Here is a 25,766-nt window from a genome sequence, read left to right as displayed (position 1 = left end):
GCACCACGCGCTCTGGGCCACACCCCGCACTGTTGGGTCAGCTATAGGCTGAGGAGTTTTCTATGTCAGCTGACCAAGGTCCTTACACCACTCTTTGTAGTAGCCAAATGAAAGTCCACAGTGTAGATATGCTGTGACTTTTTTAAACCAAGCCTCCAATTTTTCTTTTTTTTTTTTTTTTTGTATTTTTTTCTGAAGCTGGAAACGGGGAGAGACAGTCAGACAGACTCCCGCCTGTGCCCAACCGGGATCCACCCGGCACGCCCCCAGGGGCGAAGCTCTGCCCACCAGGGGGCGATGCTCTGCCCCTCTGGGGCATCGCTCTGTCGCGACCAGAGTCACTCTAGCGCCTGGGGCAGAGGCCAAGGAGCCATCCCCAGCGCCCGGGCCATCTTTGCTCCAATGGAGCCTTGCCGCGGGAGGGGAAGAGAGAGACAGAGAGGAAGGAGAGGGGGAGGGGTAGAGAAGCAGATGGGCGCTTCTCCTGTGTGCCCTGGCCGGGAATCGAACCCTGGACTTCTGCACGCCAGGCCGACACTCTACCACTGAGCCAACCGGCCAGGGCCCAAGCCTCCAATTTTTCAAATGATAAACACCACAACAGACATTCTTCCAGCTCTATCTTTAAACAAGCACTTGACCAAATCTGTCTTTGGAATAAGTTCCTAGAAGTAAAATTTCCAGATTAAAAAATACTTTTTAAACTCACGTTTAAACTGTAATGTAACTAAAGGACAGAGAGAATTTTTTTAAGAGAATCAGAATGAAGACACTGTGAATCTCCAGGAAACGGTAGAGTTACAAAATGGTTAAAAGTGAGGGCCTAGAGAAAGCTGAGAGTTCTTGGCAACATTTTGCTCTTTATTTCTTAAGAGTTCCCAAAATGCAAAACTGGGGCCCCTGGGTCTTTCCGCCCTGGGAAGTTCTCACCTTATTCTCCAGAGGTCGTCAAAGAGTCCTTGCTCTAGCTGGGGAAGCAGCAGGGCGATGGCCGTCTCAGCATACATGGAGATAACCCGCTGGCCCGCACGCAGGGCAGTGTCACGCACAAACTCGTTCTCGTCAGCAAGAGCCTGCACACACAGGGGATGGGTCAGCCGCGGCTGCCTCCCCAGGGACCCAGACCCAGCAAAGAGACAGGGCTTCCCGGACAGTGGATAAGGACCCCGGCCACAGGCCCCAATCAGCAGGTAGCCCCCATTCACCATGAGAGTATATGCATCCCACCCTCCTCAGTAACACTGTCCTTGGCCTGTCATTTGTGCCTACTTTGAGGATACAGGGGATGATGGGGCCCACATATGGAGTGAATTTGTCCCCAAAGGTGATGGGAAGGTAGTTGAACATCATGATGTAGCCATCTCGGACATGGGGAGCAATATCCACTTTGCTGGCTGTCGCCACAATTTCTGGCATCAGCTTCTCCAACTTCTCCACCCCCAAGCCAGCCATGACCTCGGCCAACCCTGCAACAAAAAGACAGAATGAACCCCTGGATCTGGAGGCCCCCAGAGGGCATTCGCAGCCTGGCCTGGGCCTGCACTGGCCTCACCTTGTGCAGCGCCGGAGCGGTCCACTGAGCTCTGCTCATACGTCAGTGTCTCCATCAGCCACGGCAGCAGGTCCTCAAAGCATGACTCCCCCATGCCCTTCACCATGGCCCCAAGAGCCTTTGCAGACACTGTCCGCACCTGCCAGGTAACCAAGAGCAGGGATAGAGAGGAGCTGAGGGCTTAAAACTAGGTGACTAAGCACGAGCAAGGCCAAGTCCTCTGGGTCTCCTTCCCTTTACCAGAAAGACACAAAAGCAGCTATAGGGATTCTCAGGAATCAATCAACTGGGATAAAATAATGAGCTCCTACCCCCTCTCCTCCCAGACTCACCTCAGGTACAGGGTCCAGAAGAGAGGCTTTCAGACCAGGTGTCACACTCGGCAGGTAAGGAGCCAAGTCCTGCAACAACATAAGAGGTGATTCAGGAGAGGCCTGATTCCTGCTTCCCCCAAGATCTGTTCTGCTCTGGACCCTGACCTTACCTCACCTCATTCTGCTGATAAGGAGCACTCGGCAGGGGTTCTTCCAAAATGAGCCTGGGAGTGGGGGAGTAATGGGCTGGGCCCTGGGAGGCCCCCTGCAAGGGCCCTGAGGCCCATCTTCAACAGGTCGGTAGAGACACTAGCCACAGTTCAATGCTCTTACCCCATCCTGCCCTTCCTTTAGGACCAAGGCCTACCGGCCTCTAGAATCTTTAAAAAATTATTTCTGGCTTTTTCCTTTCAGAATTGAATTATCATCTTCCCTTTCTTCACCTTTAAAGGTTTATGTCTGTCTCTTAATATAGCATTCAGCTTTAGGGAACAGTTTTAAATATAGAAAAAGCCTTATGTTCACAGCAATAACATTTAAAATAGCAAAAAGCCCTGGTTACTATATGACCAATGATAAAATTATGTAAGTTATAGTACATAAACTTATTGAAATATTATATAATTATTAAAAATAGTTTTTATGAATAACTCACTATAACTTGAAAATAAGTGGATGTTCAGGAATATAATTTCTAAAATGTAATAAAAAAACCATTAATAGCAGTTGTTTTAGTGTTGGAGGACTATGGATAAAATTTTTTGTTTTCCCAGTTTTTCCATTTCCCAAGTATTCCCACTTGCTCTCTTGCACTCAGCTGGCCAAAGAGAGCTGACAGACAGTGAGGTCACACATGCAAGGCCTTGGGTGCACGGAAACAGACAGGGCCATCTCCCTGAGATTACTGAGGCTTCCAGAAGCAAATGTTTGAAACAAGAAAACATTGCAAGCAGTTAAGCATCAGCCACTTTCCCCACACTCCTCAAAGGTCAAAGGTGAGGCTGGACCTGTCCTGCGCTTCAATCTGTAAAAGGGGCCCACTGGGCAGGGCTTCACCGGGGGACTGAGCTCACAGGACTCAAACACTGCTCTGCAAGATGCCCAAAGAACCTGAATTTTCACCATCCACCCCAAAATGGTCCAGATCTTCCCCGAAACATATTCAGACACCCAGTGCCCACAGCCTCCCGCGTCTCCTATGCAGGGAATCTGTGCCCTAAACCAGCATTTCCTGGTCTGTCCTGCACTGGCCCCACTGGGCTGCTACCTTCTGGTCTGTCAGGGAGTACATGTTGCCAATAATCTGGGCTGCCATCTTCCGTGTGTCCGTGGAACGGTCCTGGAAGGCTCTTTGGACGATGGGCATGATGAGGGCCAGGGACGGGGCATCAATGAAGTGGACAAACTTGGTGTCCAGCAGGGTCTGCAAGCACTTCTGGGTCTTCCTGGAGGGGTCGGTCAGGGCATCCAATAGGACCGGGGCAATGGCTGCATGTCCAAACAGGAGAGACACTGGTTTATAAGAGTCTAAGGTATGGCAAAGCCACCGGGCCCCCAGAACCAGAGGGAGTCTGGGCAACTGCTCCATGGAGCCCCATGTCACCAGCTTGGGAAGCCAGCTGCCTGCAAAGGAGGAATTCATACAGAGGTGGCAGCCGGCACCCCTCTGCACTGTGCTCTCGTGGGGCCCCTGTGAGCTGGCTTCAATGGGCACTATGCTGCAGTCATAGTGCTCAGCCTCCACAGGAGTGCTGCTCAGGCACCATGGACCTTATTCTGGAAGCAGTGACCCAAAGTGACTTAGTGAAAAATCTTTGGAGACACCTAAGGCCCCTGCAGCAGTGATGGGAGTAAAGCACACCATGCTCACAGCAGTTCAGCCCAGACGAGATGAGCCCTCAAACTCAGCACCGTCAGCCAGGAGGAATTCCGCAGGAGGAATTCCAAGAGGAAAACCTGGTTTATCTTTTCCACAAACCCTGGAAATTCAACCACTATAAAGCCCCCTGCTGGTGGTCAGCAGTTAAAAAAACAACAACTAATAATCCAATTTAAAAATAGGCAGAGGAGGATTTGCAGACAGTTTTCCAAAGAAGATATGCAAATAAGGCATAAGACGTTCAACATCACTAGTCATCAGAGAAATGCAAATGAAAACCACAAAGAGTCCTGGCAGGGGCCCTGGCAGGTTGGCTCAGCGGTAGAGCATTGGCCTGGCGTGCAGGAGTCCTGGGTTCGATTCCCAGCCAGGGCACACAGGAGAGGCGCCCATCTGCTTCTCCACCCCTCCTCCTCTCCTTCCTCTCTGTCTCTCTCTTCCCCTCCCGCAGCAAGGCTCCATTGGAGCAAAGATGGCCTGGGCGCTGGGGATGGCTCTGTGGCCTCTGCCTCAGGCGCTAGAGTGGCTCTGGATGCAACAGAGTGATGCCCCAGAGGGGCAAAGCATCGCCCCCTGGTGGGCATGCCGGGTAGATCCCAGTCGGGCGCATGCAGGAGTCTGTCTGACTGCCTCCCTGTTTCCAGCTTCGGAAAAATGAAAAACAAACAAACAAAAAAAAGAGCCCTGGCAGGATGGCTCGCTTGGCTAGAGCATTGTCCTGCAATGCAGAGGTGGTTGGTTCAGTCTTGGGCCGGGGCACATACAGGAACAGATTTATGCTTCTGTCTCCCCCTTACCCCCCTTCCTCTCTCTGGACTCAATAAAAAATAAAAGATTTAAAAAAATAGAAAAAAAATAAAGACGAAAACCACAAAGAGATGCCACTTCACACCCACTAAGATGGCTGTCGCCAGGGTTGGTTTTGCAGACAGCCACAGTGCTGGCAACTGGAATTCTCACACACTGCTGCTGGGAATGTCAAATAGTACAGCTGCCTTGGAATATGGTCTAGCAGTTACTCAAAAAGTTAAACAGTTACCATAGGACCCAGCAATTCCACTCCTAGGTATCAAACCAATAGAACTAAAAACATGTCCACAAAAAACTTGTAGCCTGACCAGGCAGTGGTGCAGTGGATAGAGTGTCGGACTGGGATGCGGAAGGACCCAGGTTTGAGACCTCGAGGTCGCCAGCTTGAGCGCGGGCTCATCTGGTTTGAGCAAAACTCACCAGCTTGGACTCAAGGTTGCTGGCTCCAGCAAGGGGTTACTCGGTCTGCTGAAGGCCCGCAGTCAAGGCACATATGAGGAAGCAATCAATGAACAACTAAGGTGTCGCAATGCGCAATGAGAAACTAATGATTGATGCTTCTCATCTCTTTGTTCCTGTCTGTCTGTTCCTGTCTATCCCTCTCTCTGTAAAAAAATAAATTAAAAAAACAAAAAAAACAAAACTTGTACACAAATGTTCACAGCAGCACTGTTCTTAATAACCAAAATGAGGAAATGGCCCAACCAAATATCAATCAACAAGTAAACACATAAACAAAACATGATTCATATGAATAAAGGAACATTACCCAACCATGTAAAGGAATGAAGAACTGATACAACATGAATGGACTTGAAAACCTTATGCTAAGAAACTAGATACATACTGTATGATTTATATGAAATCTCTGGAATAGGCAAACCCAGAGAGACAAAAAATAGATTTGTCAGGGGCTGGGTAAGGAAGGAAAGGAGGAGTGAATGCTACCATGAAGGAGGTTTCTTTCGGGGCCAATGAAAACGTGCTGGAACTAGAGTGGTGGTGCTTACATATAAAAACCACTGGATAGCCTGACCAGGCGGTGGCGCAGTGGATAGAGCATAGGACTGGGATGCGGAGGACCCAGGTTGGAGACCCCGAGGTCGCCAGCTTGAGCACAGACTCATCTGGTTTGACCAAAGCTCACCAGCTTTGACCCAAGGTCACTGGCTCAAGGAGTTACTCGGTCTGCTGAAGGCCTACGGTCAAGGCACATGTGAGAGAGCAATCAATGAACAACTAAGGTGTTGCAACATGCAATGAAAAACTAATGATTGATGCTTCTCATCTCTCCGTTCCTGTCTGTCTATCCCTCTCTCTGACTCTCTGTCTCTGTAAAAAAACAAAACAAAAAAAAACAAAAAAAAAACAAAAAACCCCCCACTAGATTGCATTCGTGTTTTTTTTTGTTTTTGTTTTTTTGTATTTTTCCAAAGTTGGAAATGGGGAGGCAGTCAAACAGACTCCCGCATGCGCCCAACCAGGATCTACCTGGCATGCCCATCAGGGGGCGATGTTCTGCCCATCTGGGGCGTTGCTCTGTTGCAACCAGAGCCATTCTAGTGCCTGAGGCAGAGGCCATGGAGCCATCCTCAGCGCCCGGGCCAACTTTGCTCCAACGGAGCCCTGGCTGTGGGAGGGGAAGAGAGAGACAGAGAGGAAGGAGAGGGGGAGGGGTGGAGAAGCAGATGGGTGCTTTGCCTGTGTGCTCTGGCCAGGAATCGAACTCAGGACTCCTGCACGCCAGGCCGACGCTCTACCACTGAGCCAAACAGCCAGGGCTGGATTGCATTCTTAAAAACTGAATTTTATATTCTGCAAATTATATTTCAACCAAAACAAAACAAAACGAAAAACCAAGCTGCATTCTCAAAATGAAGGCACTTCTATGCATTTAGTAGAGATGAGACTGTTCTAGGCCTTAGATATCCCCAGAGCTGCTGGGCATTGTAAAAAAAATGGCTCCGGCCGCAATGAAACAATGCCCCAGATGAGCAGAGCATCACCCCCTGGTGGGCATGCAGGGTGGATCCCTGTCAGGCGCATGTAGGAGTCTGTCTGACTGCCTCCCCACTTCTAACGTCAGAAAAACACACACACAAAAAAAACAAAAGAAAAACAGAATCTGAGATTACCTATTAATCTATTAAAAAAACAAAAACAAAAAATCCCATCATTTTCTGAACAAAAAACAAAACTAATAAATACCTGGATTTAACTATTCTGATCGGGTATTAAGGCTCCACACTGAAGCTAAAATTTAACACGTAAAGCCTGACCATTGGTAGTACAGTGGATAGAGCACTGATCTGGGACGCTGAGGTCCCAGGTTCAAAATCCTGAGGTCAACGGCTTGAGTGCAGGCTCATCTGCCTTAAGCACAGGCTTGCCAGCTTAAGTACAGGGCCACCAGTTTGAGCGTGGGATCACAGAGATGATCCCATGATCACTGGTTTGAAGCCCAAGGTCACTGGCTCAGCTGGAGCGGGCCCCCACCCCGCCCCACTCAAGGCACATATGAGAAGCAATCAACTAAATGCCGCAATCACGAGTTAATGCTTCTCATCTCCCTTCCTCTCTCTCTCTCTCTCTCTCTCGCTTAAAAAAAGAAATTAACACATCAAGTACTAGTTAAGGTGGCTGGCTAGGTTTTGTTTCTAGAGATCAACTTTTTCCCATCACTTAACTAAAACTTCATATTAAAGAGCACAGTTAAGGGGAATAACCTGTCCCTAATCCTCCCCTCTATCACAGGTGTCCTGGAATGACACAAGTTCCCAAACTTCCTAACACTTCAGATGATGCTGATATGGTCCAGAGCTTGTCATTCAATCTTGAGCCTCAAGACTCAGCTTAGCCCAGTGCACTCTCTCAGTGAAGGTGCTTCTGAGCCAATGACTCAGTTTCCCTATCTGTGCAGTCAATGTCCAGACAGAGCACGAAAACCCATCACTTCCAAACTACTTCCTATTCACTATTCCAGGAAAAGGGCTTCCCAGAATTTATTTATTTTTCTGTGAACATATCTGTCCTGCCAGGGCAAAAATCTTCACTGAGCAGCTGCATGTTCCCTGCAGTGTCCAGGGACAGGAGGAGGAGCCAGGGCCATGCCCACAGTGGGAGAGGCCTACCCAGGATCTCCGGGTTCCTGATGACAGAGCCAATCTGCCTGAGCGCCTGCTGGCCAGCCTTCTGCACTTTGACGTGGGAGTCGGTCAGCACCTCCGTGAGCTTGGGCACGATGTTGGGCAGACAGGACGACAGTTGCTTGGGAGCACAGTACGCCATTGCCCCAAGCAACTCCACTGACCCTGCAGACGGCAGACACACATCCAGCATGGAATCACTCGGCACAGGCCAACAGTCACCTGGGCTGGCTGCCCAGGCAAGGGTCAACCAGCCTGGTCCTCTGCTGACTGTGCTCAAGCAGTCCCCAAGCAGAGGGCAGAGGGGACCCGCTCCAGCAGAAATCAGGATGAGGGAAACTGATTTAGATCCACAGTTTTCGAACTGTAGGGTAAAGCCGGATGGACCGCGGGAAAGTCAAGTGCGAGGTCTCAGACCCTGACCCTCCCCAAACCAGAGTAGCTCTGCTTGTACCTCTTTTGCATATCAGGACTCCAGATAAGACTACATTTTTTAAAAGAGGTTTAATGGGGAAAAAAACTTTAAAAATCACGATACTAACCACAAACTAGCTTTAAAACCCTGGGATTTCCTGATTCGGGGCTGTCCCTAAATCAGAGGCCTGTCCCTTGCATGTAAGCAAAGAACACCATGTACTAAAGGAGTGGGCCACCTAATAGCACAGAGTCTTAGTACACACAGGACAGAGCTGGGGCGACCTGCAGCCCCTGGAAAGTAGTTTCTAGGACAGGATGTGGACAGACACACAGAAGGGGGCGCCTTACCGGCTTTGGTCCTCCAGGATTCCTCCTCCAGGGCAGCCAGCAAGGAGGGGAGCACCAGCTTCACCCCGTGAGCACTCAGGTTGCTCATCACAGCCTTGGCACAGTCATCTGCAGCCTCAAGGGAGGAGAAAAGACGTTCAGGGGCCTCCTCGCTACAGCAGAGGTCACAGCCTGACTCTAGACCAAGTGTCCCCCTGGAAACCGACACGTACAGAGGGGTGTACTGTGTCAGGCCCTGTGCCGGAGCCTGTAGGTACGGCTAAGGAGAGAAATGGCTTCTCATCTCATAAAGCTCCAGTATTTTACTGGGCATCAGGGGAGTCCATACTAATAATGGAGCCCAAGATATGGGCAGGGGTCCTGGCGACACCAGCAGCCAGCAGGTCTCACATGCAGCCTCAGGACTTACCTCACGCACATACTGGTTCCCATCCCCGAAGCACAGCAGCAGATGGGGCAGCACGTGCACCACGTACGGCTCGAAAAGCTTCCCCAGCATGGTGCAGAGCATCTCGAAGGCAAAGAGGGCTCCTGGGGGTGAAGAGGGTAAGACAGCTGGGACAACCCCTGCCACCTCCTCACCCTTTGAGAGCACTCAGGACAGCTGTGCAACTGAAGTGGCCGCCCCTTGAAGGAGCAGCACCCTCTGCCTCCCACTAGCAGCACGGATGTGGCTAAGCAGACAGGGGAGGAAACAGGGGAGCATTCATCCCTTCTTGGCACTAACAGCCAGAAAGGTAAAATCTCTCCCAGCTAAGCATACTGCTGGTTAGAAAGCCAGATGGAATGCGTCACACACAACTGCCCTTCTGCAGTACATACACACCAGCCCTTCAGAGGGGAAGGAAAGGCCAGACTCCTCCTCCAGTAGCTGCGAGGACTGAGTTCAGAGATGCTCACCCTCTCGCCGGCGGAAGTTCTTCTTGTCCTGGATGGCATCGGTCAGCGCTGCCATCATCTCCTGCTGCTTCAGCGACAGGATGCCCAGCCCCTTCACCAGGCCTGCCAGCCCGTAGGCCGCCCCTTTTCGCTCGGCATACTTGTCCGACTCCAGCAGCTGCTGCATCAGCTTCTGGATCATAGCTCCTGCATCCTCCTTGATGGCTGGCACGAGGGGCGGCAAGCAGCTGGCCACGGACTCCTGGACCTAAGGGAGGGGCCTGTCAGGAGCCATGGCCTTTCTTGGTGGCCGATACAGTCCACACAACACCTCCCCACTGGATGGACCAAGTCCCACCTCAGCCACTGCCTGTCAGGTAACACAGGGTATCAGAAAGCAAACAGTGTCACACACTCACGTGTGATATGGACCCCATCAGGGTGCACACTACCTCTGTAAGTGACAAGAGCATCAACCATTATAGCGCTATTCCTGGTATAAAAGAAGAACCTAGGTCTGGGTGGGTGGCAAACTCCAGGGAGACTAAACCTACTCACCGAGTAAAACCCAGAAGCATGCTCTTTGCCTCCATAAAAACAGCCTGTGTCTCCCCATTTTCAAACTTGTCAGTCACTGGAAAACCAGGTGGGGCTTAACAAGACAGGGACCCTGGCAACCTTGCGTTGAGACATAGCTCACTGAGCCCAGTTCGAGAGCAGCAAAGCGACACGCTACCAGGGACCCAAGCAGAACTCTCTGCAGCTCGGATTTCTGACAACTTATCTGACCACAACTTTCTGAACCATTTGATGAGGACATTCTAGGTGGTTCAAAATCCAAGTCACAGAAAATATACATGAATGTGTTTTGCAAAAAGAAAAAAATCTTTGCACTGTGGCCTGGAGGCTGCACTAAAAGGCCCCTGAAATGTGTAACACATAGAGATGGTTAGAAAAAAGCTTGCCCTAAAAGTTTTTATTTTAATCTTTTTATAATCAGTGCTAAGTCTATACTAAATGCAAAAAGAGTGTTAAGACAATGAACAGGAAAAAATGAAAATATCTAGGCGGTCTAGTAGAACAAAGTAACAAAATAATTCCATTTGGGGGGTGCTCTTGCCTATAAACCAGGTTGTCCCCTAAGAGGGGACAAGTCTTCGCAGCAGAGAACTGGGCCTTGGGGACCCTGATACCCGACTCCATCTTCAGTGGCCTGGCCCCCGGTGGCAGGTACCTGCTGGGAGGGGGTGGAGAGGGCAGCAATGAGCTTGGCAACGATGGGCTTCACTTTGGGGTCACTCTTGTCCAGATGTTTGGCGAGCGAGCCCATCAGGACCACCACGCTCTGGCGCACGGCATCGTAGCTGGCATCGTTGGGCGCGTTCTTCAGGAACTCTTCGAACACTGGCAGCAGGGAGTTAACGTTTTCCTGGAAAGCAAGTGTGTCCAGGGCTACGTGTCAACCCTATAGACTATGTCTGGGTGTGACAGTCTCTTACTGAGGACCAAACCCAAACCTGCTCGGGACAGCCATGCTGACGAGCCTGACCATGATGTCAGCAGCTTTCCCAGTTTCCTGGCTGGGCCGCAGTGGAGTTACATGAATTTAATTCCCTTTTGGGTCTAACTAAATACAAATAGATTGTCCGTGGGTGCTGCTGGTGCTGTGCCAGGATTTCCAGCACTCTAGCCTCACGGCGTCATCCCTGCTCAGCCCGTCTCCTGCGTTGGTCCAGCCTTCTCCCCAACCCCTCAGCTGGCTGAAATCTCTTACCTTCCCGTGGGCGTTGAGTGTTGCAAGGGCTGCATCTAACATGCACTTCCGGACATCGGGGTTTCGGTCATTGAGGGCATCAGGGACAAAAAACTGAAAGAGTGGTTTCACCTGTGAGCTGTCCAGACACTGGGAGAGCCTGTTTAGAGCCAAGGCCAGGCCACACCTGGGAAAGGGACGGGAGCGTGTCAGGGATAAGGGCCGGCCAGGGACCGCCTCTGCTGCTGGGATCCATCCCAGGAAGTCACAAGGAGGGAGCTTGCCAACAGCAACAACCGCTTTGCAGGGCAAAGCGCAGCAGCACCCACTGCCCAGTGCTCAGCCAGCGGTCTACACGATGGTTAGGAATAGCCCACTTGCCAGATAGACCCCTGCCATTTGCCCAGAGTTTCCCTCCTACAGGGTGACCAACTCTGCCATCTCCCCACTAGTATAATGCCTAACCCTCTACCTCCAGGACAGGGTGTCGGAGAAGAGAGAGGTAAAGGAATCGGATGTGAAGTCACTTGGAAATGAACACATTCTACAAAGGCAAAGTGCTATTATTCTTTTTAGCTACAGAGCAGTAAGAAAGCCCCCAAGGACCTGTGAAGACAGAGGCCTGGAGGGAAGGAGAGACATGCCCAAGACTACATAGCTAGCATGGGAAAGCTGGTGTTGCCGGTCTCTCCGACTCAGAAGTTCTTATGCTTTCCTTCTACTGTTCAGTTGATCTGTGCTGCCTCCTGCGGTCACCCAGCCCAGCCACCTGCTACCTCTCAGGCAGCTCTAAGTAGAACAAGACTGCAAAAGCTGTTATACCTGGCTTCCCACTGATCTGGAGGAGATTCCGAGATAACTCGTCCCAGAGCATCCAGCACTGGGGGCGGCCGCTGCAACAGTAGGTTGACAAATGAGCTACAGTGCTCTCCCCAACTGAGCCGGGCCAGCCAGTGACCGGGTGGGTGTGAGGGTGTGACCAGTCACAGCCACCCTGAGCCACACTGAGCTCCAAGACCGCTGTCTGGAGCAAGTCAGAGGCTGAGGGGTGGCCAGCCCACCCTCACCACCACCCAGACCAGCTCAGGGCACACAAGCTACTCACATAGAGCTTCTCCTGATAAATCTCCATGAGCCTGCCCATAACCTCGGCCGCCTGCCGTGGGTACCGTGCCACGGCCTGGGAGAGGGCTTCCGCCCCGGCCTGCCTCACAGCTGCCTCGTGATAGATGACATCGTCGATCAGCAAGGAGCAGAGGTCCGCCTGCAGATCTAGGCCCATCGCTGACCACAGTCTGCCGCAGACCAAAGGGTGGGGTTGGTCAGAAAAGGACCTGCAGCACCCGCCCTGCCAAACCCACCCACCCTGCCCCTCTCATGCTGTACACTGAGCGCACTGGGTCCAGTTGTTTCCTGAGATGGCCCTCACCTCTCAGCCAGCTTCCGGATCTCATCCTCCTTGTCAAACTTGACCACCCAGAGCCTCCGCAGAAGGTTCAGCCCATTCTTCTCATCAGTATCCGGCGTTGGCAATACCATGTGGAGTTCCATCAGCCCCTGTGAGGGAGTAGGATTGAACTGTGTGAGGCACAGCCTTTCAGAAGAGCCCTGACCTGCCTCCTTGCCTCCCTCTAGGGCTGTGCTGTCAAAGATGTAGCCACCAGCCATGTGGGTCTTCAGAGTTAAATTAATTAAAATTAACTATAGCCCTGGCCGGTTGGCTCAGTGGTAGAGTGTCAGCCTGGTGTGCGGAAGTCCCGGGTTCGATTCCCGGCCAGGGCACACAGGACAAGCGCCCATCTACTTCTCCACCCCTCCCCCTCTCCTTCCTCTCTGTCTCTCTCTTCCCCTCCCGCAGCCAAGGCTCCATTGGAGCAAAGATGGCCCGGGCGCTGGGGATGGCTCTGTGGCCTCTGCCTCAGGCGCTAGAGTGGTTCTGGTCGCAACAGAGCAACGCCCCGGATGGGCAGAGCATTGCCCCCTGGTGGGCGTGCCGGGTGGATCCCAGTCGGGCGCATGCGGGAGTCTGTCTGACTGCCTCCCCGTTTCCAGCTTCAAAAAAATACAAAAATAAATAAATTAATTAATTAAAAATAATAATAATAATAATTAACTATAATTCCTCATAGCACTAGCCACATTTTAAGTACTTAACAGCCTCACATTGGCCAGTGGCTAACACACTGGACAGCACAGAAGTATATAGTTCCATCTCCACGGAAAGTTCCACTGGACATCACTGGTCTAGAGAGTGCCGTGAGTCAGTCCAGCTCACTACCTGCTATGTCTTTTTAAATAGTGTTTCTTTCTGGGGGTTTTATTGTTTTTTGGGTGGGACCCGCCCCCCAACGTGAGAAGCAGAGGCAGACAGACTCCCGCATGTGCCCAACTGGGATCCACCCGGCATGCCCACTGGGGGGCAATGCTCCTTTGCAACCAGAGCCATTTTAGCACCTGAGGTAGAGGCCATGGGGTCAGTCTCAGCGCAAGGGCCAACTTTGCTCCAATGGAGCCTTGACTGCGGGAGGGGAAGAGATAGAGAGAAAAAAGAGGTGAAAGGGTGGAGAAGCAGATGGGTGCTTCTCCTGTGTGCCCTGGCCAGGAATCAAACCTGGGACTTCTACACACCGAGCCAATGCTGTATCGCTGAGCCAACCAGCCAGGGCCTCTTTGTTTTTTGGGGTTTTTTTTAATAGCTTTTTGTGTATGTGAAATGATGGCATGTGGTGGGTAGAATCTTTCTTTTTTTTTTTTTTTTTTTTTACAGAGGCAGAGATAGACAGGGACAGACAGGAACGGAGAGAGATGAGAAGCATCAATCATCAGTTTCTCGTTGCGCATTGCAACTTCTTAGTTGTTCATTGATTGCTTTCTCACATGTGCCTTGACCGTGGGCCTTCAGCAGACCGAGTAACCCCCTGCTGGAGCCAACGACCTTGGGTCCAAGCTGGTGAGCTCTTTGCTCAAGCCAGATGAGCCCACGCTCAAGCTGGCGACCTCGGGGTCTCGAACCTGGGTCCTTCCGCATCCCAGTCCGACGCTCTATCCACTGCGCCACCACCTGGTCAGGCAGAATCTTTCTTAATGTAAAATTTAAAAAGTTAAATATGTAAGACAGCCTGACCAGGCAGTGGCACAGTGGATAGAGCGTCGAACTGGGATGTGGAGGACCCAGGTTTGAGACCCCGAGGTCACCAGCTTGAGTGCGGGCTCATCTGGTTTGAGCAAAGCTCACCAGCTTGGACCCAAGGTCACTGGCTTGAGCAAGGGGTTACTCGGTCTGCTGTAGCCCCACAGTCAAGGCACATATGAGAAAGCAATCAATGAACTAAGGTGTCGCAACGAAAAACTAATGATTGATTGTTCTCATCTCTCTCTGCTCCTGTGTGTCTGTTCCTATATATCCCTCTCTCTGTCTCTGTAAAAAAAAAAAAAAAAAAAAGCAAAACAGACAATCTCAAAAAAGGACACTTTAAGAAAAATTTACCATATTGTCATTATTTTTGATTTTACCAAGAACCAGTGAAAGCCCTGTCACTAATCGATAGCAGGAAGCTACAGGCTGGCATGTGAGAGCCACTGTCTCATATTCTAAAGGTATCCTTTAGTTTTGGGTCCAAAAATACCAAAAAAAAAGCCACATACTAGGTGGTGAGATGAAAAAATGCACTAATCCTATGAGTTACAGCTGTCCTAAGTACCAAGATTCACATCCCAGTTTATAAATCAGGTGACATCTTTCAAGGTGAAAAAAAATAGCCAGCTCCACAGCAGTTGTTCCGATTCCTAGACTGCTGCCGCCCCACACCCTGTGACCTCTCCTCTCTGCCTCCACGACCTACTGGTGCAAGTCTGAGGCACCTCCCATCAGCTCCGACACTCTCACGAGGGATGCCGTGGAGGCCCCGCGAGGCAGTGAGCACGCACCCGGAGCGCGGTGTCCCGCACGCTGGCACACGGGGACTGCAAGGCACAGAGCAGCACGTCTACTTCCTCCTGCTCTGCGAAGGCACAGCCATCCTTGCCGCTGCTGCTGGCACACAGGGTGGTCAGCGTGTCTGAAGCCAGAATCTAAGGAAAACATCAATCCGCTGGGCTTAGTTCCTCAAATTACTTAATACAGTGGAGTCAGGCAAGGGACAGACATTAGGTTAGGAAGCCAGAGAGGGATCTGAACTGAGAATGCCCATCCCTCAACTAGGGCTAAGATCCCAGCTCCAGGTCAAGGCCAGGGGCAGGACCCACGCAAAACCCTTCACTAGCGAGAACAGTCAGGCTGGCTCACAAAAGCAGCCCTTCTGCTCAAGTGTAAAAGGGAGGGCTGACAGGGAACTAGGATTCAATCCCAGACATAGGGTCACACACTGACTCACAGCCACAGAAGACTGAAAACCAAGTCACCTGCACGCGGGGAGAGCCCGTTCCAATCACCCAAGTCAAAAGGCGCAGCATGGCCACGCGAGGCAGCAGCTCCGGGCCATTCTAAGGGAAAAGGGCAGTAAGGCAGGTGAGGTTATGGGGAAGGGCTGTCACCGAGACCGCCAGCACAAGGAGCAGTATCCTCTCACCCATGGCAGAACATTCTGCGTCTCACAGCCAACTTGACCACAGAAACCCCGTTAGGTTTACAACTAAACCCACACTAATCAACAAATAACAGATTCTGACACTTGCTTGAAATTCACAGGATATGAAATACAGGTGGCCCATAAACTTATGGATATTTAACTTTACAAGTTGGTAAAAAAACACAAAACAAAAGGAAGCACCATTGTTTCACTCATTGTTGGCAAGATGAATACTATCGAAGGCTACTTTCGCTTTGGAGAACGGGGACTCTTAGTGAAGGTGGAGCTCAGAACACGCCACCTTACCTAGTAGTTCCATGGCCAAGAACCTGTCCTATATAAATGTTCATGTGGGTGTGCAAGGCATATACATATAAGAGGGCACACCACAGCACAGTTCAAAATAGGGCAAAATTAAAAAAAAACCTTAAACTATCCATCACAGATAGGTTAACTAAAACACAGTGCACCCAGAACACTAGGGCCCACATGGCCTGTACAATCAATAACACAGATCCACGGGCACTGACGTGGCTGGAGACCCACAGTGCGCAGTCATGTGAAAGAAGTAGTGCATTCTGGTTTTGCTTCACTGTGTGTGGGATGTGACTTCTGTGTGTGCATAAAGACAGGTCACAAAGGGATCTGCCCAGCAGTCAACAACCATTACCTCTGGATGGTGGCATTTCTTTTCTTTCGTTTTTTTTCCCTCAGTATTTAAAACAGAAAAAATTTTAAATATGCATTATTTTGGCACATTTTTTAGAACATCATCTATCAAATGAAAACCTCTCGATGATTCAAGCAAAATCCTTCAACTTCTTCAGGTCGGAAACTCTCAGACATGGGAGAACTATGTTTCTTTGAGGCCTTAACAACTGCTGCATTACAGACATCTGGGTACCCCTACCCAAGGCTGCTACTGTAGGTACATCACACACCCCACTGACCCACCAGAACCTCTGAAGGGCCGGCAAGTGTCAAAGCCCTGTCCCCAGCCCCCTTCAGCCCAGGGGAGCTAAGGTGGCCTGCCGACCTCATCCACGCGCCCGGGCGGGTTGCTGGAGGAGGTCCTCAGACGGGCATGGACAGTGAGGATCTGAAGGATCTGGGCCGTGCGCTCCTCCTCCTCCTCGCTGTGGCGGGGCATCTCGCGCAGCACCATCTTCAGGAACGGGAAGACTAAGGAAAAGGCTGGCGCGGACAGGGGTGCGGCATCTGTGAGCAACAAGCAAACACGGCCCTATAGGTGGGCGGGGCACTGGGCGCTGCTCCGTGTCCAGCCTCAGGACAGGTGGGCAGGGGGAAAGGCTTTCTTTGCTTCTTTTCTTTTTCTCTTTTCTTTTTTCTTTTTCTTTCTTTCTTTCTTTCTTTCTTTCTTTCTTTCTTTCTTTCTTTCTCTTTCTCTCTTAATATTTTATTTATAGATGTTTAAAGAGAGGAAAGAGAGAGAGAAAGGCAGGGAGAAGCAGGAAGCATCAACTCGTAGTGGTTGCTTCTCATATGTGCCTCAACCGGGCAAACCTGGGGTTTCGAACCGGTGACCTCAGCATTCCAGGTCAACGCTTTATCGACTGCGTCCCCACTAGCCCAAATGGAGGTCCTTTATGACACCCAGAAGCACATGGTACGCCAAGAGGGATGACAACAGCTGGCAGCCCAGTTCTGAAGCTAGTCCTGCTCCCACCCCAAACACTGCCCAGCTCCAGAATGTGAAAGTTAAAGAGACAGGAGGTTCCAGTGACTGGAAGTCAACCCTGAGCAGGGGCTGCAGCGCCTCACAGAACACCAGGACTGGACTCAGAAACCCTCCATCTGGTACCACTTCCCCATTTTTCAGATGAGGAGACCAAGGCCAGGGAGGCAGACTCGCCAACAGCCACAGCCTTAGGTAGCCCCAGGGGGTGAGGGAGCTCATGCGTTCCCTGTGCCGGCTCACACCGCCTCGTGTCCTTAGGGCTGTCTTTACCTGGCTCCCCCTTGCCCACCCGGCTGGTGATGGTGTGGCTGTGCAGCAGGGTCACTGCCCTCTTCACAGCCACCGACAGCTCTTCCTGGCACCATGACTTATCCAGGGCACACTCTGGCTTCAGCAGGCGCAGAGTCACGTGGCTCACCAGGATGCCTGTACCCAAGAGAAGACACCATCATGGGATGACCCCCCACACACACACACGAAGAACCTGGCCCAGCACAGAGGTGCCACGTCCCTCTGACTTAATAGTAATCAATCCTGCTGTGCCAGGAATTCCCTAACCTAAATTTTCATTTCCTATTCATGACAGCACTGAAGGGCAGACAGGCAAGGAGCTGCCCCAACACTACGAGATGAGGAGGCATGAGCCACCCAAGGTTCCTCAGCCAAGAGCAAAGTCCCATTGTGTGACGCTCCCATCTTCCAAGCGACCAGCCCAGCCAGCCAGGTAACGGTTCTGGCAGGCTCCGTGGGCCAGTGTGGTTTCCCAGACTTGCACCATACACAGCTATTAGAATATTACTAACTACACTCCCTGTGCTATACTTTACATCCCCGTGACTATTTTGTAACTGCCAATCTGAATTTCTCAATCCCTTCACCTTTTCCACCTATCCCCCCACCTTCCCTCCCCTCTGGCAACCCTGTCTGTTCTCTGTTAGGCTCCTTTTCCCAGAACTCATTTTCACTCAGAATGGCTCTCAGACTCCACCTCCCCCACAGGAACACCCCCTTTCGGCCAGGAGAGAAGCCTGCTCAGTTCCCAGCCATCCTCCCCGGCCTGGGTCTCACCACAGCACATGGAACCCCACACTCGCAGAGATCACTCATCACTGACACGTGGCTGCTCAGGAGCTCTGGGCCGCAATGACCAGCGACGTGCCACCAGACCACCCCCGCTGAAAATGGATTCTGACCTCTTAGTTTTAAAACTGCTACAGAAAGACCACACTGACTACCGTCAACCGCCTGGGCCTCAGCAAGAAGGCACTGCAGACGTAAAGAGGAGGGGAGAGGCACCATGTCGCCCGAAGGCTATGCAGCTGGAAGCTCCCAAGGCTGCTCCACATGGAAACAAAAGCAGTAGTCCCTGCCACCACAGGGCACAAGGCTCCCCGACGCCCAGGGATACCCCTGCTCACCTCCCAACCTGCCCGGGGCCACGCTTACATCCAGCAAGCAAGCACTGACCCAAAGCCTTGAGCCGAGGGGGCATGACACAGGCAGCCAAGGACAAGAAAGGGTTCTTGATGTGGGGAGCGGCCAGGGGCGATTTCAGCAAGGGCAGGAAAGAGTCGACCAAAACAGGGATGTACTGAGTCAGGCCAGATGGGTTCTTGGTCAGGATGGTGTCCAGCAGTCCCAGCGCCGCCTCCAGCTCACCGCACAGCTGCAAGCAGAGTCGCCCAGGAAGTGTCAGAGGGCCCTGCCCCAGGGCAGTGAGGAGCGGGCCAGGCCGTCCGCACACTCACGCACACACATTCAGGGCAACAGCTGCTCACCTCCTGCAGCCGCCTCCGGACCTGCGCCTCCTTGTCCAGCTGGGCCTGTAGCATCTCCTTCTGCTTGCTGGTCAGCGGCACCTCCTCTTTTATGCCTTTCTTCTTCTTTATCTCCTGGAGGCAACAAGCAGAGCAATGCTGCCTCCAAAGAACAGACTCCCTCCTCACCACCGAAGGCGAGCTCAGAGCCAGCCAGCGCCATGCCAGCTCTCCAACTGAGACCTGAGCCCCCAAACCCAGCGTGTGGCCCCTCTGCCTCCCACAAAGGCCACCACCTGCTTCCTACAGAACAGAGACAGCAGTAGAGGAGCGGTTTCTTACTAGATTCTCTGACAAACCCAGGGAAGGTCCTTTATCCGTCAGAGAAATGACAAGTCCCTCACTGGGCTGAAAAGGGCATTCTGGTCCACTCAGCTTCAGAATCAAAACTTTAGCCCACTCCTCCCCACAGACCCTTTCTCCCCCAGTATAAGCTTAAGGCTGGAAAAGGCTGAGAAAGCACTCATTCATTTAACAAGGATTGACTGGGCACCTTCACTGCACCAGGCCCTGCTAGATGCTAGGGATACCATGGGGAATAAGACCAAGACCCTGTCCTCAGGGAGCACACAACACAGTAGGTGGGGACAGACAATGAACACATAACCGAACACATACGAAAGTGACTTCAGATCATGGCAAATGTTATAAAAAGAATAAATATGAGGCGTAGCAACCAACTAGGACAGGGTCTACTCTGGAAGGAGTGGGCAGGGGATGAGAAGCAGACATGTGGACATGTGGGCTGAAATGTGAGACAAGAAGAACCCCGACTTGTAAAGATCGAGACAGGAAAGCACTTGCATGTTCTGTTACAGGCTGAATACAGCCATTGAACCACAATTCCCAGAGGCGACACCGGGCCAGGCCCTGTGCCTGCTGTCAGGAGCAGATGGGTCCCAGCCTTCAAGGAGCTGGGTGGACAGGCATGAAGTCAAGCAACACCACTTAGATAAGAAGACGTGTGAACTGCCACTGACATGCAGCAGAGAGAAATTTATCTCCCTCCAGTTTGAGGTGGAGAAAGTGAATGAGAAAGGGTAAATAAAAGGTGAAGCAGGAGGACCCAGGAAGGGTAGAGTGCATCAGAAGAGTGTGCCATGGGCCTCAGGGTGACCCAAGGGAAAAGCATATGTGCAACAGGAAATGCCACCAGCCTGAGGCCACCATGTTCAGCTGGCACCAGGCTTGCGACGCCTCCATGTGTTCACCTCCTTCAGCTCCAGCTCAATAATCTGCTCCTTGAAGGAATAAGCTTTGTTCTCTCGCTTCATGTTGGCCTTTTTAATGCTGTCCTGCTGGGCACTGTAATGACAGAACAGGTGAGCAACCAGCTTCAAAGTAGCCGCCAGTCCCCTCAGCCTCCTGCCAGCCATGAAATTCCAGCTGGCTTTCAAGTAGAATGTACTGGGAAAGCGCTGACTACTCAACGTGCTTCTGCTTAAGCACGTGCCTAGAACACAGCAGGTGCTTGTCCAACGAATGGACAGTTTCATTCATTCCTCCTACAAAGGAGGAGTGGTCTCCATCTTATAGGCAAGAAAACTAAGGCTTGGGGAGGAAAGGCAACTGATCGCCCAAGCAGTGTCTCACCTCTGGATGATGGATTTGTCATACAGCTCCCCAGCAGGCGTCTGCATGATGGCAACCTCCTCCCGCGTCACCTGGCACAGTGCAGGGTTCTGCACGGAGGCAGTGATGGTGCTGATGAGCTGTGGGAGGACCCGGTCCGGGGACAGGATGGAGAGGGAGCCCATGGCATTCATGGAAGACTGCCAGACAAACAGAGACACAGTCAGGGTGCCCCACGCTGGCACTGGAAAGGGGTCCCACCTGACACAGTGCCCCTGGCAACTGACTCCACTTCTTCTTGCCTCTGCCCGTTCTTTCTGAGTTAGCCACTGGAGTGGGGCGTTGTAGCAGGTGCCTGCCTGCTCAGAAAGCATCTACTGCCTCCCAGGCATGGGCATGTGATATAGACCAAAAGGTCCAGCCCTGGGATGAGTACAGGACCTAAGTCAGGCCTACCAGGGCAGTGAGACCCCACGCCAGTTAAAGTGACTGGAAAATGCAAGTTCCTTCCACTGGACCTGATGCGGGACAAGCTGTACACCTGAAACTCTAGCAGCTGTCCTGCTACCAGAAAGGGGCAGACTGTTGGCAAATGGAACCCACATCATGAAAAGCAGAGATGAGACTCAAACGGAAAAGGCAGATAGAGTAAAAGAGGCATCAGCAACAATGTCCTGAGGATGACATCTGAGTCCCTGTCCAGTCAGATCCTGTGGCTCAGCAGTTAAATGAGGCAGTAAATTTTCTTTTGTGTTCAAACCAGTGAGCATAGTCTGTCATTGGTATCCTGAGGGTCCAAACCCACATTTCATCACACTTTCACCCATTTCTTCGAATTCCCTTCCTGTACCTGTACTCTGACCTGAGGCCAGAACCAGCTCACATGCCAATCACCTGGTTCAAGGGGCTCTGTGTGGTGATCCTGGGAATGATCTGGTCCAGGTGCCTGGTGATGAAGGCTTCGGGATCGATCTTCATCCTAGCCAGAAGTGCTGGCCAGAGCCCAGATTGCACTGCCACTGAAGAGGAGAGGAGCAATTTCAGGCCTTCTGCTGGGCCTGCTCATATGCACCCAACAGAGCCCCGCCCCTCATACCCGCACCAGACACAGACCTAAGGACGGGTGATGGGAGATGATGAGCATCTCCTGCGCCAGCTGTTCAGTGTTGGTGACATCACCCTCTAGCCCTGGCACCCCGGAGATGATGCACAGAGCCTCTTGAAGGACCCGTGGAGGCACGTAGGCCTTGCCCGCCTCTGTCACCTCCCCAGCATCAGTCACCAGAGCCTCTAAGGGCAGCACCTGTGTGAAGATGACACATGAGTCCTCACTGCTCAGCCCTGTGCAGGCCTGGCACACAGGGACAGAGCTGCCTCTCACTCATGTTGATCACAAGGGTCCATGCCAGAAGGTAGACTAATGCCCAGCTCCCTGCACTGGGACCTGCAGGCTGTGAGTTGTGACTATAACTTGGCACTTAAAAAGCTCAGGAGTGGGGGAAGAAAGCAACAGAAACTAGTCCAGGAGACCCAGCCAGAGACCCAAATCTATCACAGCCCCGCATCCTCATGCAGGCTCAGGGAGGGAGGGAAGCAGGGCACAAAGGGCACTGAAATAGGAACAGGTCTTTGGGGCCCATGCCCAGTTCTGCCACCCACCAGCTGAAAGACGTGCCAATCATTTCAGCTCCGAGAACCCTGGACAACTCAGATACAAAAAATGGCAGTAAGCCTATTTGCCATTTAAAGACACTGTGAAAAACCAAAGGGAGGATGGGTAGAAAATGCTTTAAAAATGATTAAGTACTTTGGCCTAACCAGGCGGTGGTGCAGTGAATAGTGTCGGACTGGGATGTGGAGGACCCAGGTTCGAGACTCTAAGGTTGCCAGCTTGAGCGCAGGCTCATCTGGTTTGAGCAAGGCTCTCCAGCTTGAGCACAAAGTCGCCGGCTCGAGCAAGGGGTCACTCAGTCTGCTGTAACCCCCAGTCAAGGCACATATGAGAAAGCAATCAATGAACAACTAAAGAGCCACAACAAAGAATTGATGTTTCTCATCTCTCTCCCTTCCTGTCTGTCTGTCCCTATCTGTCCCTCTTTCTGACTCTTTCTCTGTCACACACACACACAAAAAAAATGATAAAGTACTTTAAAAATATAGCGTATTATTCAATTACTCAAATATAGGTTGAGACTGATCTGTGGTGTAACAGTGGATAAAGTATTGACCTGGAACGCTGAATTTGCTGGTTCAAAACCCTAGGCTTGCCTGGACAAGGTACATACGAGAAGCAACTATAATTGATGCTTCTGGCTCTCCCCTCCCGCCCCCCACTCTCTCTCCTCTCTCTAAAAATCAATTTTTAAAAAATCTGCCTGACCAGGTGGTGGCGCAGTAGATAGAGCATCAATCTGGGATGCTGAGGACCAAGGTTCAAAACCCCAAGGTCGCCACTTGAGTGTAGGGTTGCCAGCTTAAGCCCAAAGATCGCTGACTTGTTTGAAGCCCAAGGTCGCTGGCTTGAGCAAGGGGTCACTGGCTTGGCTAGAGTCTCCCGGTCAAGAAACATATAAGGCCCTGGCCGGTTGGCTCAGCGGTAGAGCGTCGGCCTAGCGTGCGGAGGACCCGGGTTCGATTCCCGGCCAGGGCACACAGGAGAAGCACCCATTTGCTTCTCCACCCCTCCGCCGCGCTTTCCTCTCTGTCTCTCTCTTCCCCTCCCGCAGCCAAGGCTCCATTGGAGCAAAGATGGCCCGGGCGCTGGGGATGGCTCCTTGGCCTCTGCCCCAGGCGCTGGAGTGGCTCTGGTTGCAATATGGCGACGCCCAGGATGGGCAGAGCATCGCCCCCTGGTGGGCAGAGCGTCGCCCCTGGTGGGCGTGCCGGGTGGATCCCGGTCGGGCGCATGCGGGAGTCTGTCTGACTGTCTCTCCCTGTTTCCAGCTTCAGAAAAATGGAAAAAAAAAAAAAAGAAAGAAACGAAACATATAAGAAGCAACCAGTGACCCACCCACAAATTGATGCTTCTCATCTCTCTCCCTTCCCAGCTGTCTGTCTTTGTCTTTCTTTCTCACTCACTAAAAAAAAACAAAGAAAAAAATCTATTTAAAAAAAGAATAGCCTGACCAAGTGGTGGCGCAGTGGATAGAGCATTGGACTGGGATGCAGAGGACCCAGGTTCAAGACCCCAAGGTCACCAGCTTGAGCGCAGGCTCATCTGGTTTGAGGAAAAGCTCACCAGCTTGGACCCAAGGTCGCTGGCTCGAGCCAGGGGTTACTTGGTCTGCTGTAGCCCCACAGTCAAGGTACATATGAGAAAGCAATCAATGAACAACTAAGGTGTCGCAACGCGCAACGAAAAACTAATGATTGATGCTTCTCATCTCTCCGTTCCAGTCTGTACCTGTCTATCTCTCTGACTCTCTGTCTCTGTAAAAAAATAAAAATAAAAATTTATTAAAAAAAAGAAAAGCGGAAAGCTACATATCAAAAGGCATAGAAAAAAAAGTCTTAAAAAGGAAAGGGAGCCTCGCCTGTGGTAGCACAGTGGATAAGGCATCAACCTGGAATGCTGAGATCACTGGTTCAAAACCCTTGGCTTGCCTGGTCAAGGCCCATATGACAAGCAACAAGTAAGCAATGAACAACTAAAGTGAAGCAACTATGAGTTGATATTTCTTGCTCCTCCTCCCTCTGTAAAATCAATAAATACTTTTTAAAATAAATAAATAAATAAAGGAAAAGGAATTACAGTTGACCCTTGAGCATCAGGGGTTTGAACTACACTAGCCCACTTATACACGACGGGACTGACACAGGTCACACCACACTGTTCAGTTGTTCAAGGGTCAGCTCCACAAATGGGAATCCACAAAGGCAGAGGACAGAATGTCGTTATACTTGCATCTCTGGCTGTGAGGGAGGTCAGCACCCCTAACCCCCGCCTTGTTCAAGAGTCAATTGTGTGTGAACAAGGCGTTACTGGAGCCAAAGGGCCAGGGAGGAGACTCTGGCCTCAGAGTCTGAGGGGTGTGACAAGAGCCCAAGAGCAGCCCATCCAAAACCCATGGCATCATGGGGTGGGCAAAGCAGGTCTGAGCCCCAGCTCTGCGCCCTGATGCCCTCACCTTGTGAGAACTAAGGACAGTCTTCAGCTCTTCCAGGAGTCCGTATGCCAGTTTAAAGCCCCCGAGAGAGGACAGCAGCTTCCGAACCGTCTGCTGGGCCTGCCTGCGCACGTGCCAGGTGCGGCTCAAGAGCACCGCCACCAGAGCCCGGTGGTACTGCCTGCAAGGACAGTGACAGATGATTACAGCCAGCCCTCCTACCTCCTGTCCACCCCCGTTTCTCAGGCCCCGCCAGGTTCACCTCCTCTGGCCCAAGGGGAAAGGTAAGCAAGCCTCACGTACTGGACTCTGCTGCCGGTGAGTCTGTGCTGGTGGTCAAGGAAAATTCTCTCTGTCAGGTGCAACACGGTACACAGGGCTAGATAAGGAGAGAAACAGCAGAAGTGTTTTTCAACTAGAGAAGACATCCACCAGCCCTGGCCAATATGCCAGGGTCATGGGTTCAATCTGTATTTGGGGCACATACGAAAATCAACCAATGACTGCATAAATGAGTAGAATAAACTGATGTTTCTCTCCCTCACTCTCTTCTCACCCTTTTATCTAAAGAAAAATCAATCACTAAATTGAAAAAATTTAAAACTGAAGATTGAGAAGACAGCCAGGAATAACTAGAAAGAACTGGAAAATGAACATCCAGATGTCAATGTGATTATCACTGGATGTGAAGCGACAGCTCATAGAATTTTCTTCTTTTTGCTTCCTGTGAACACATGTATATGGGACAAGGGAAAATACACACTTTCTGGTAACTAACTAAACATTACTATGCAATTCTAAAAAAGAACGAGAACACTCATTACATGCTGACACAGAATGGGTTCCAGGTCTAGACAACACACTATATATAGCAGGCAAGCTACCACTTATGTAAAAAAAAAAAAA

The 25,766-nt window shown here is 51.4% G+C and overlaps 1 protein-coding gene across 2 annotated transcripts in view; it reads right to left on the bottom strand.

Annotated features, from left to right (window-relative positions):
• The window catches only part of GCN1 (GCN1 activator of EIF2AK4), a 61,314-nt gene that overhangs the window by 15,824 nt on the left and 19,724 nt on the right, over nucleotides 1–25,766 (bottom strand). For both annotated transcript variants that reach the window (XM_066370787.1, XM_066370786.1), the window contains exons 17-42: nucleotides 25,164–25,239; nucleotides 24,882–25,041; nucleotides 21,868–22,057; nucleotides 21,649–21,773; nucleotides 20,776–20,954; nucleotides 20,394–20,487; nucleotides 19,144–19,257; nucleotides 18,833–19,031; nucleotides 17,636–17,791; nucleotides 16,703–16,884; nucleotides 15,500–15,580; nucleotides 15,026–15,169; nucleotides 12,528–12,655; nucleotides 12,204–12,393; nucleotides 11,921–11,991; nucleotides 11,120–11,285; nucleotides 10,580–10,774; nucleotides 9,367–9,613; nucleotides 8,876–8,997; nucleotides 8,467–8,581; nucleotides 7,687–7,866; nucleotides 3,134–3,354; nucleotides 1,885–1,953; nucleotides 1,553–1,691; nucleotides 1,270–1,466; nucleotides 931–1,073 (exon numbers count right to left, since the gene is read on the bottom strand). In XM_066370787.1, the coding sequence (XP_066226884.1) occupies nucleotides 931–1,073; nucleotides 1,270–1,466; nucleotides 1,553–1,691; nucleotides 1,885–1,953; nucleotides 3,134–3,354; nucleotides 7,687–7,866; nucleotides 8,467–8,581; nucleotides 8,876–8,997; nucleotides 9,367–9,613; nucleotides 10,580–10,774; nucleotides 11,120–11,285; nucleotides 11,921–11,991; nucleotides 12,204–12,393; nucleotides 12,528–12,655; nucleotides 15,026–15,169; nucleotides 15,500–15,580; nucleotides 16,703–16,884; nucleotides 17,636–17,791; nucleotides 18,833–19,031; nucleotides 19,144–19,257; nucleotides 20,394–20,487; nucleotides 20,776–20,954; nucleotides 21,649–21,773; nucleotides 21,868–22,057; nucleotides 24,882–25,041; nucleotides 25,164–25,239 (3,883 nt within the window). The remainder of the gene's footprint in view (nucleotides 1–930; nucleotides 1,074–1,269; nucleotides 1,467–1,552; nucleotides 1,692–1,884; nucleotides 1,954–3,133; nucleotides 3,355–7,686; nucleotides 7,867–8,466; nucleotides 8,582–8,875; nucleotides 8,998–9,366; nucleotides 9,614–10,579; nucleotides 10,775–11,119; nucleotides 11,286–11,920; nucleotides 11,992–12,203; nucleotides 12,394–12,527; nucleotides 12,656–15,025; nucleotides 15,170–15,499; nucleotides 15,581–16,702; nucleotides 16,885–17,635; nucleotides 17,792–18,832; nucleotides 19,032–19,143; nucleotides 19,258–20,393; nucleotides 20,488–20,775; nucleotides 20,955–21,648; nucleotides 21,774–21,867; nucleotides 22,058–24,881; nucleotides 25,042–25,163; nucleotides 25,240–25,766) is intronic.

The sequence above is a fragment of the Saccopteryx leptura genome, chromosome 2 (assembly GCF_036850995.1).
Source record: "Saccopteryx leptura isolate mSacLep1 chromosome 2, mSacLep1_pri_phased_curated, whole genome shotgun sequence".
NCBI classification, from domain to species: domain Eukaryota; kingdom Metazoa; phylum Chordata; class Mammalia; order Chiroptera; family Emballonuridae; genus Saccopteryx; species Saccopteryx leptura.
Note: the sequence above shows the minus strand (reverse complement) of the source record. Positions and strands in the feature narration are given on the sequence as shown.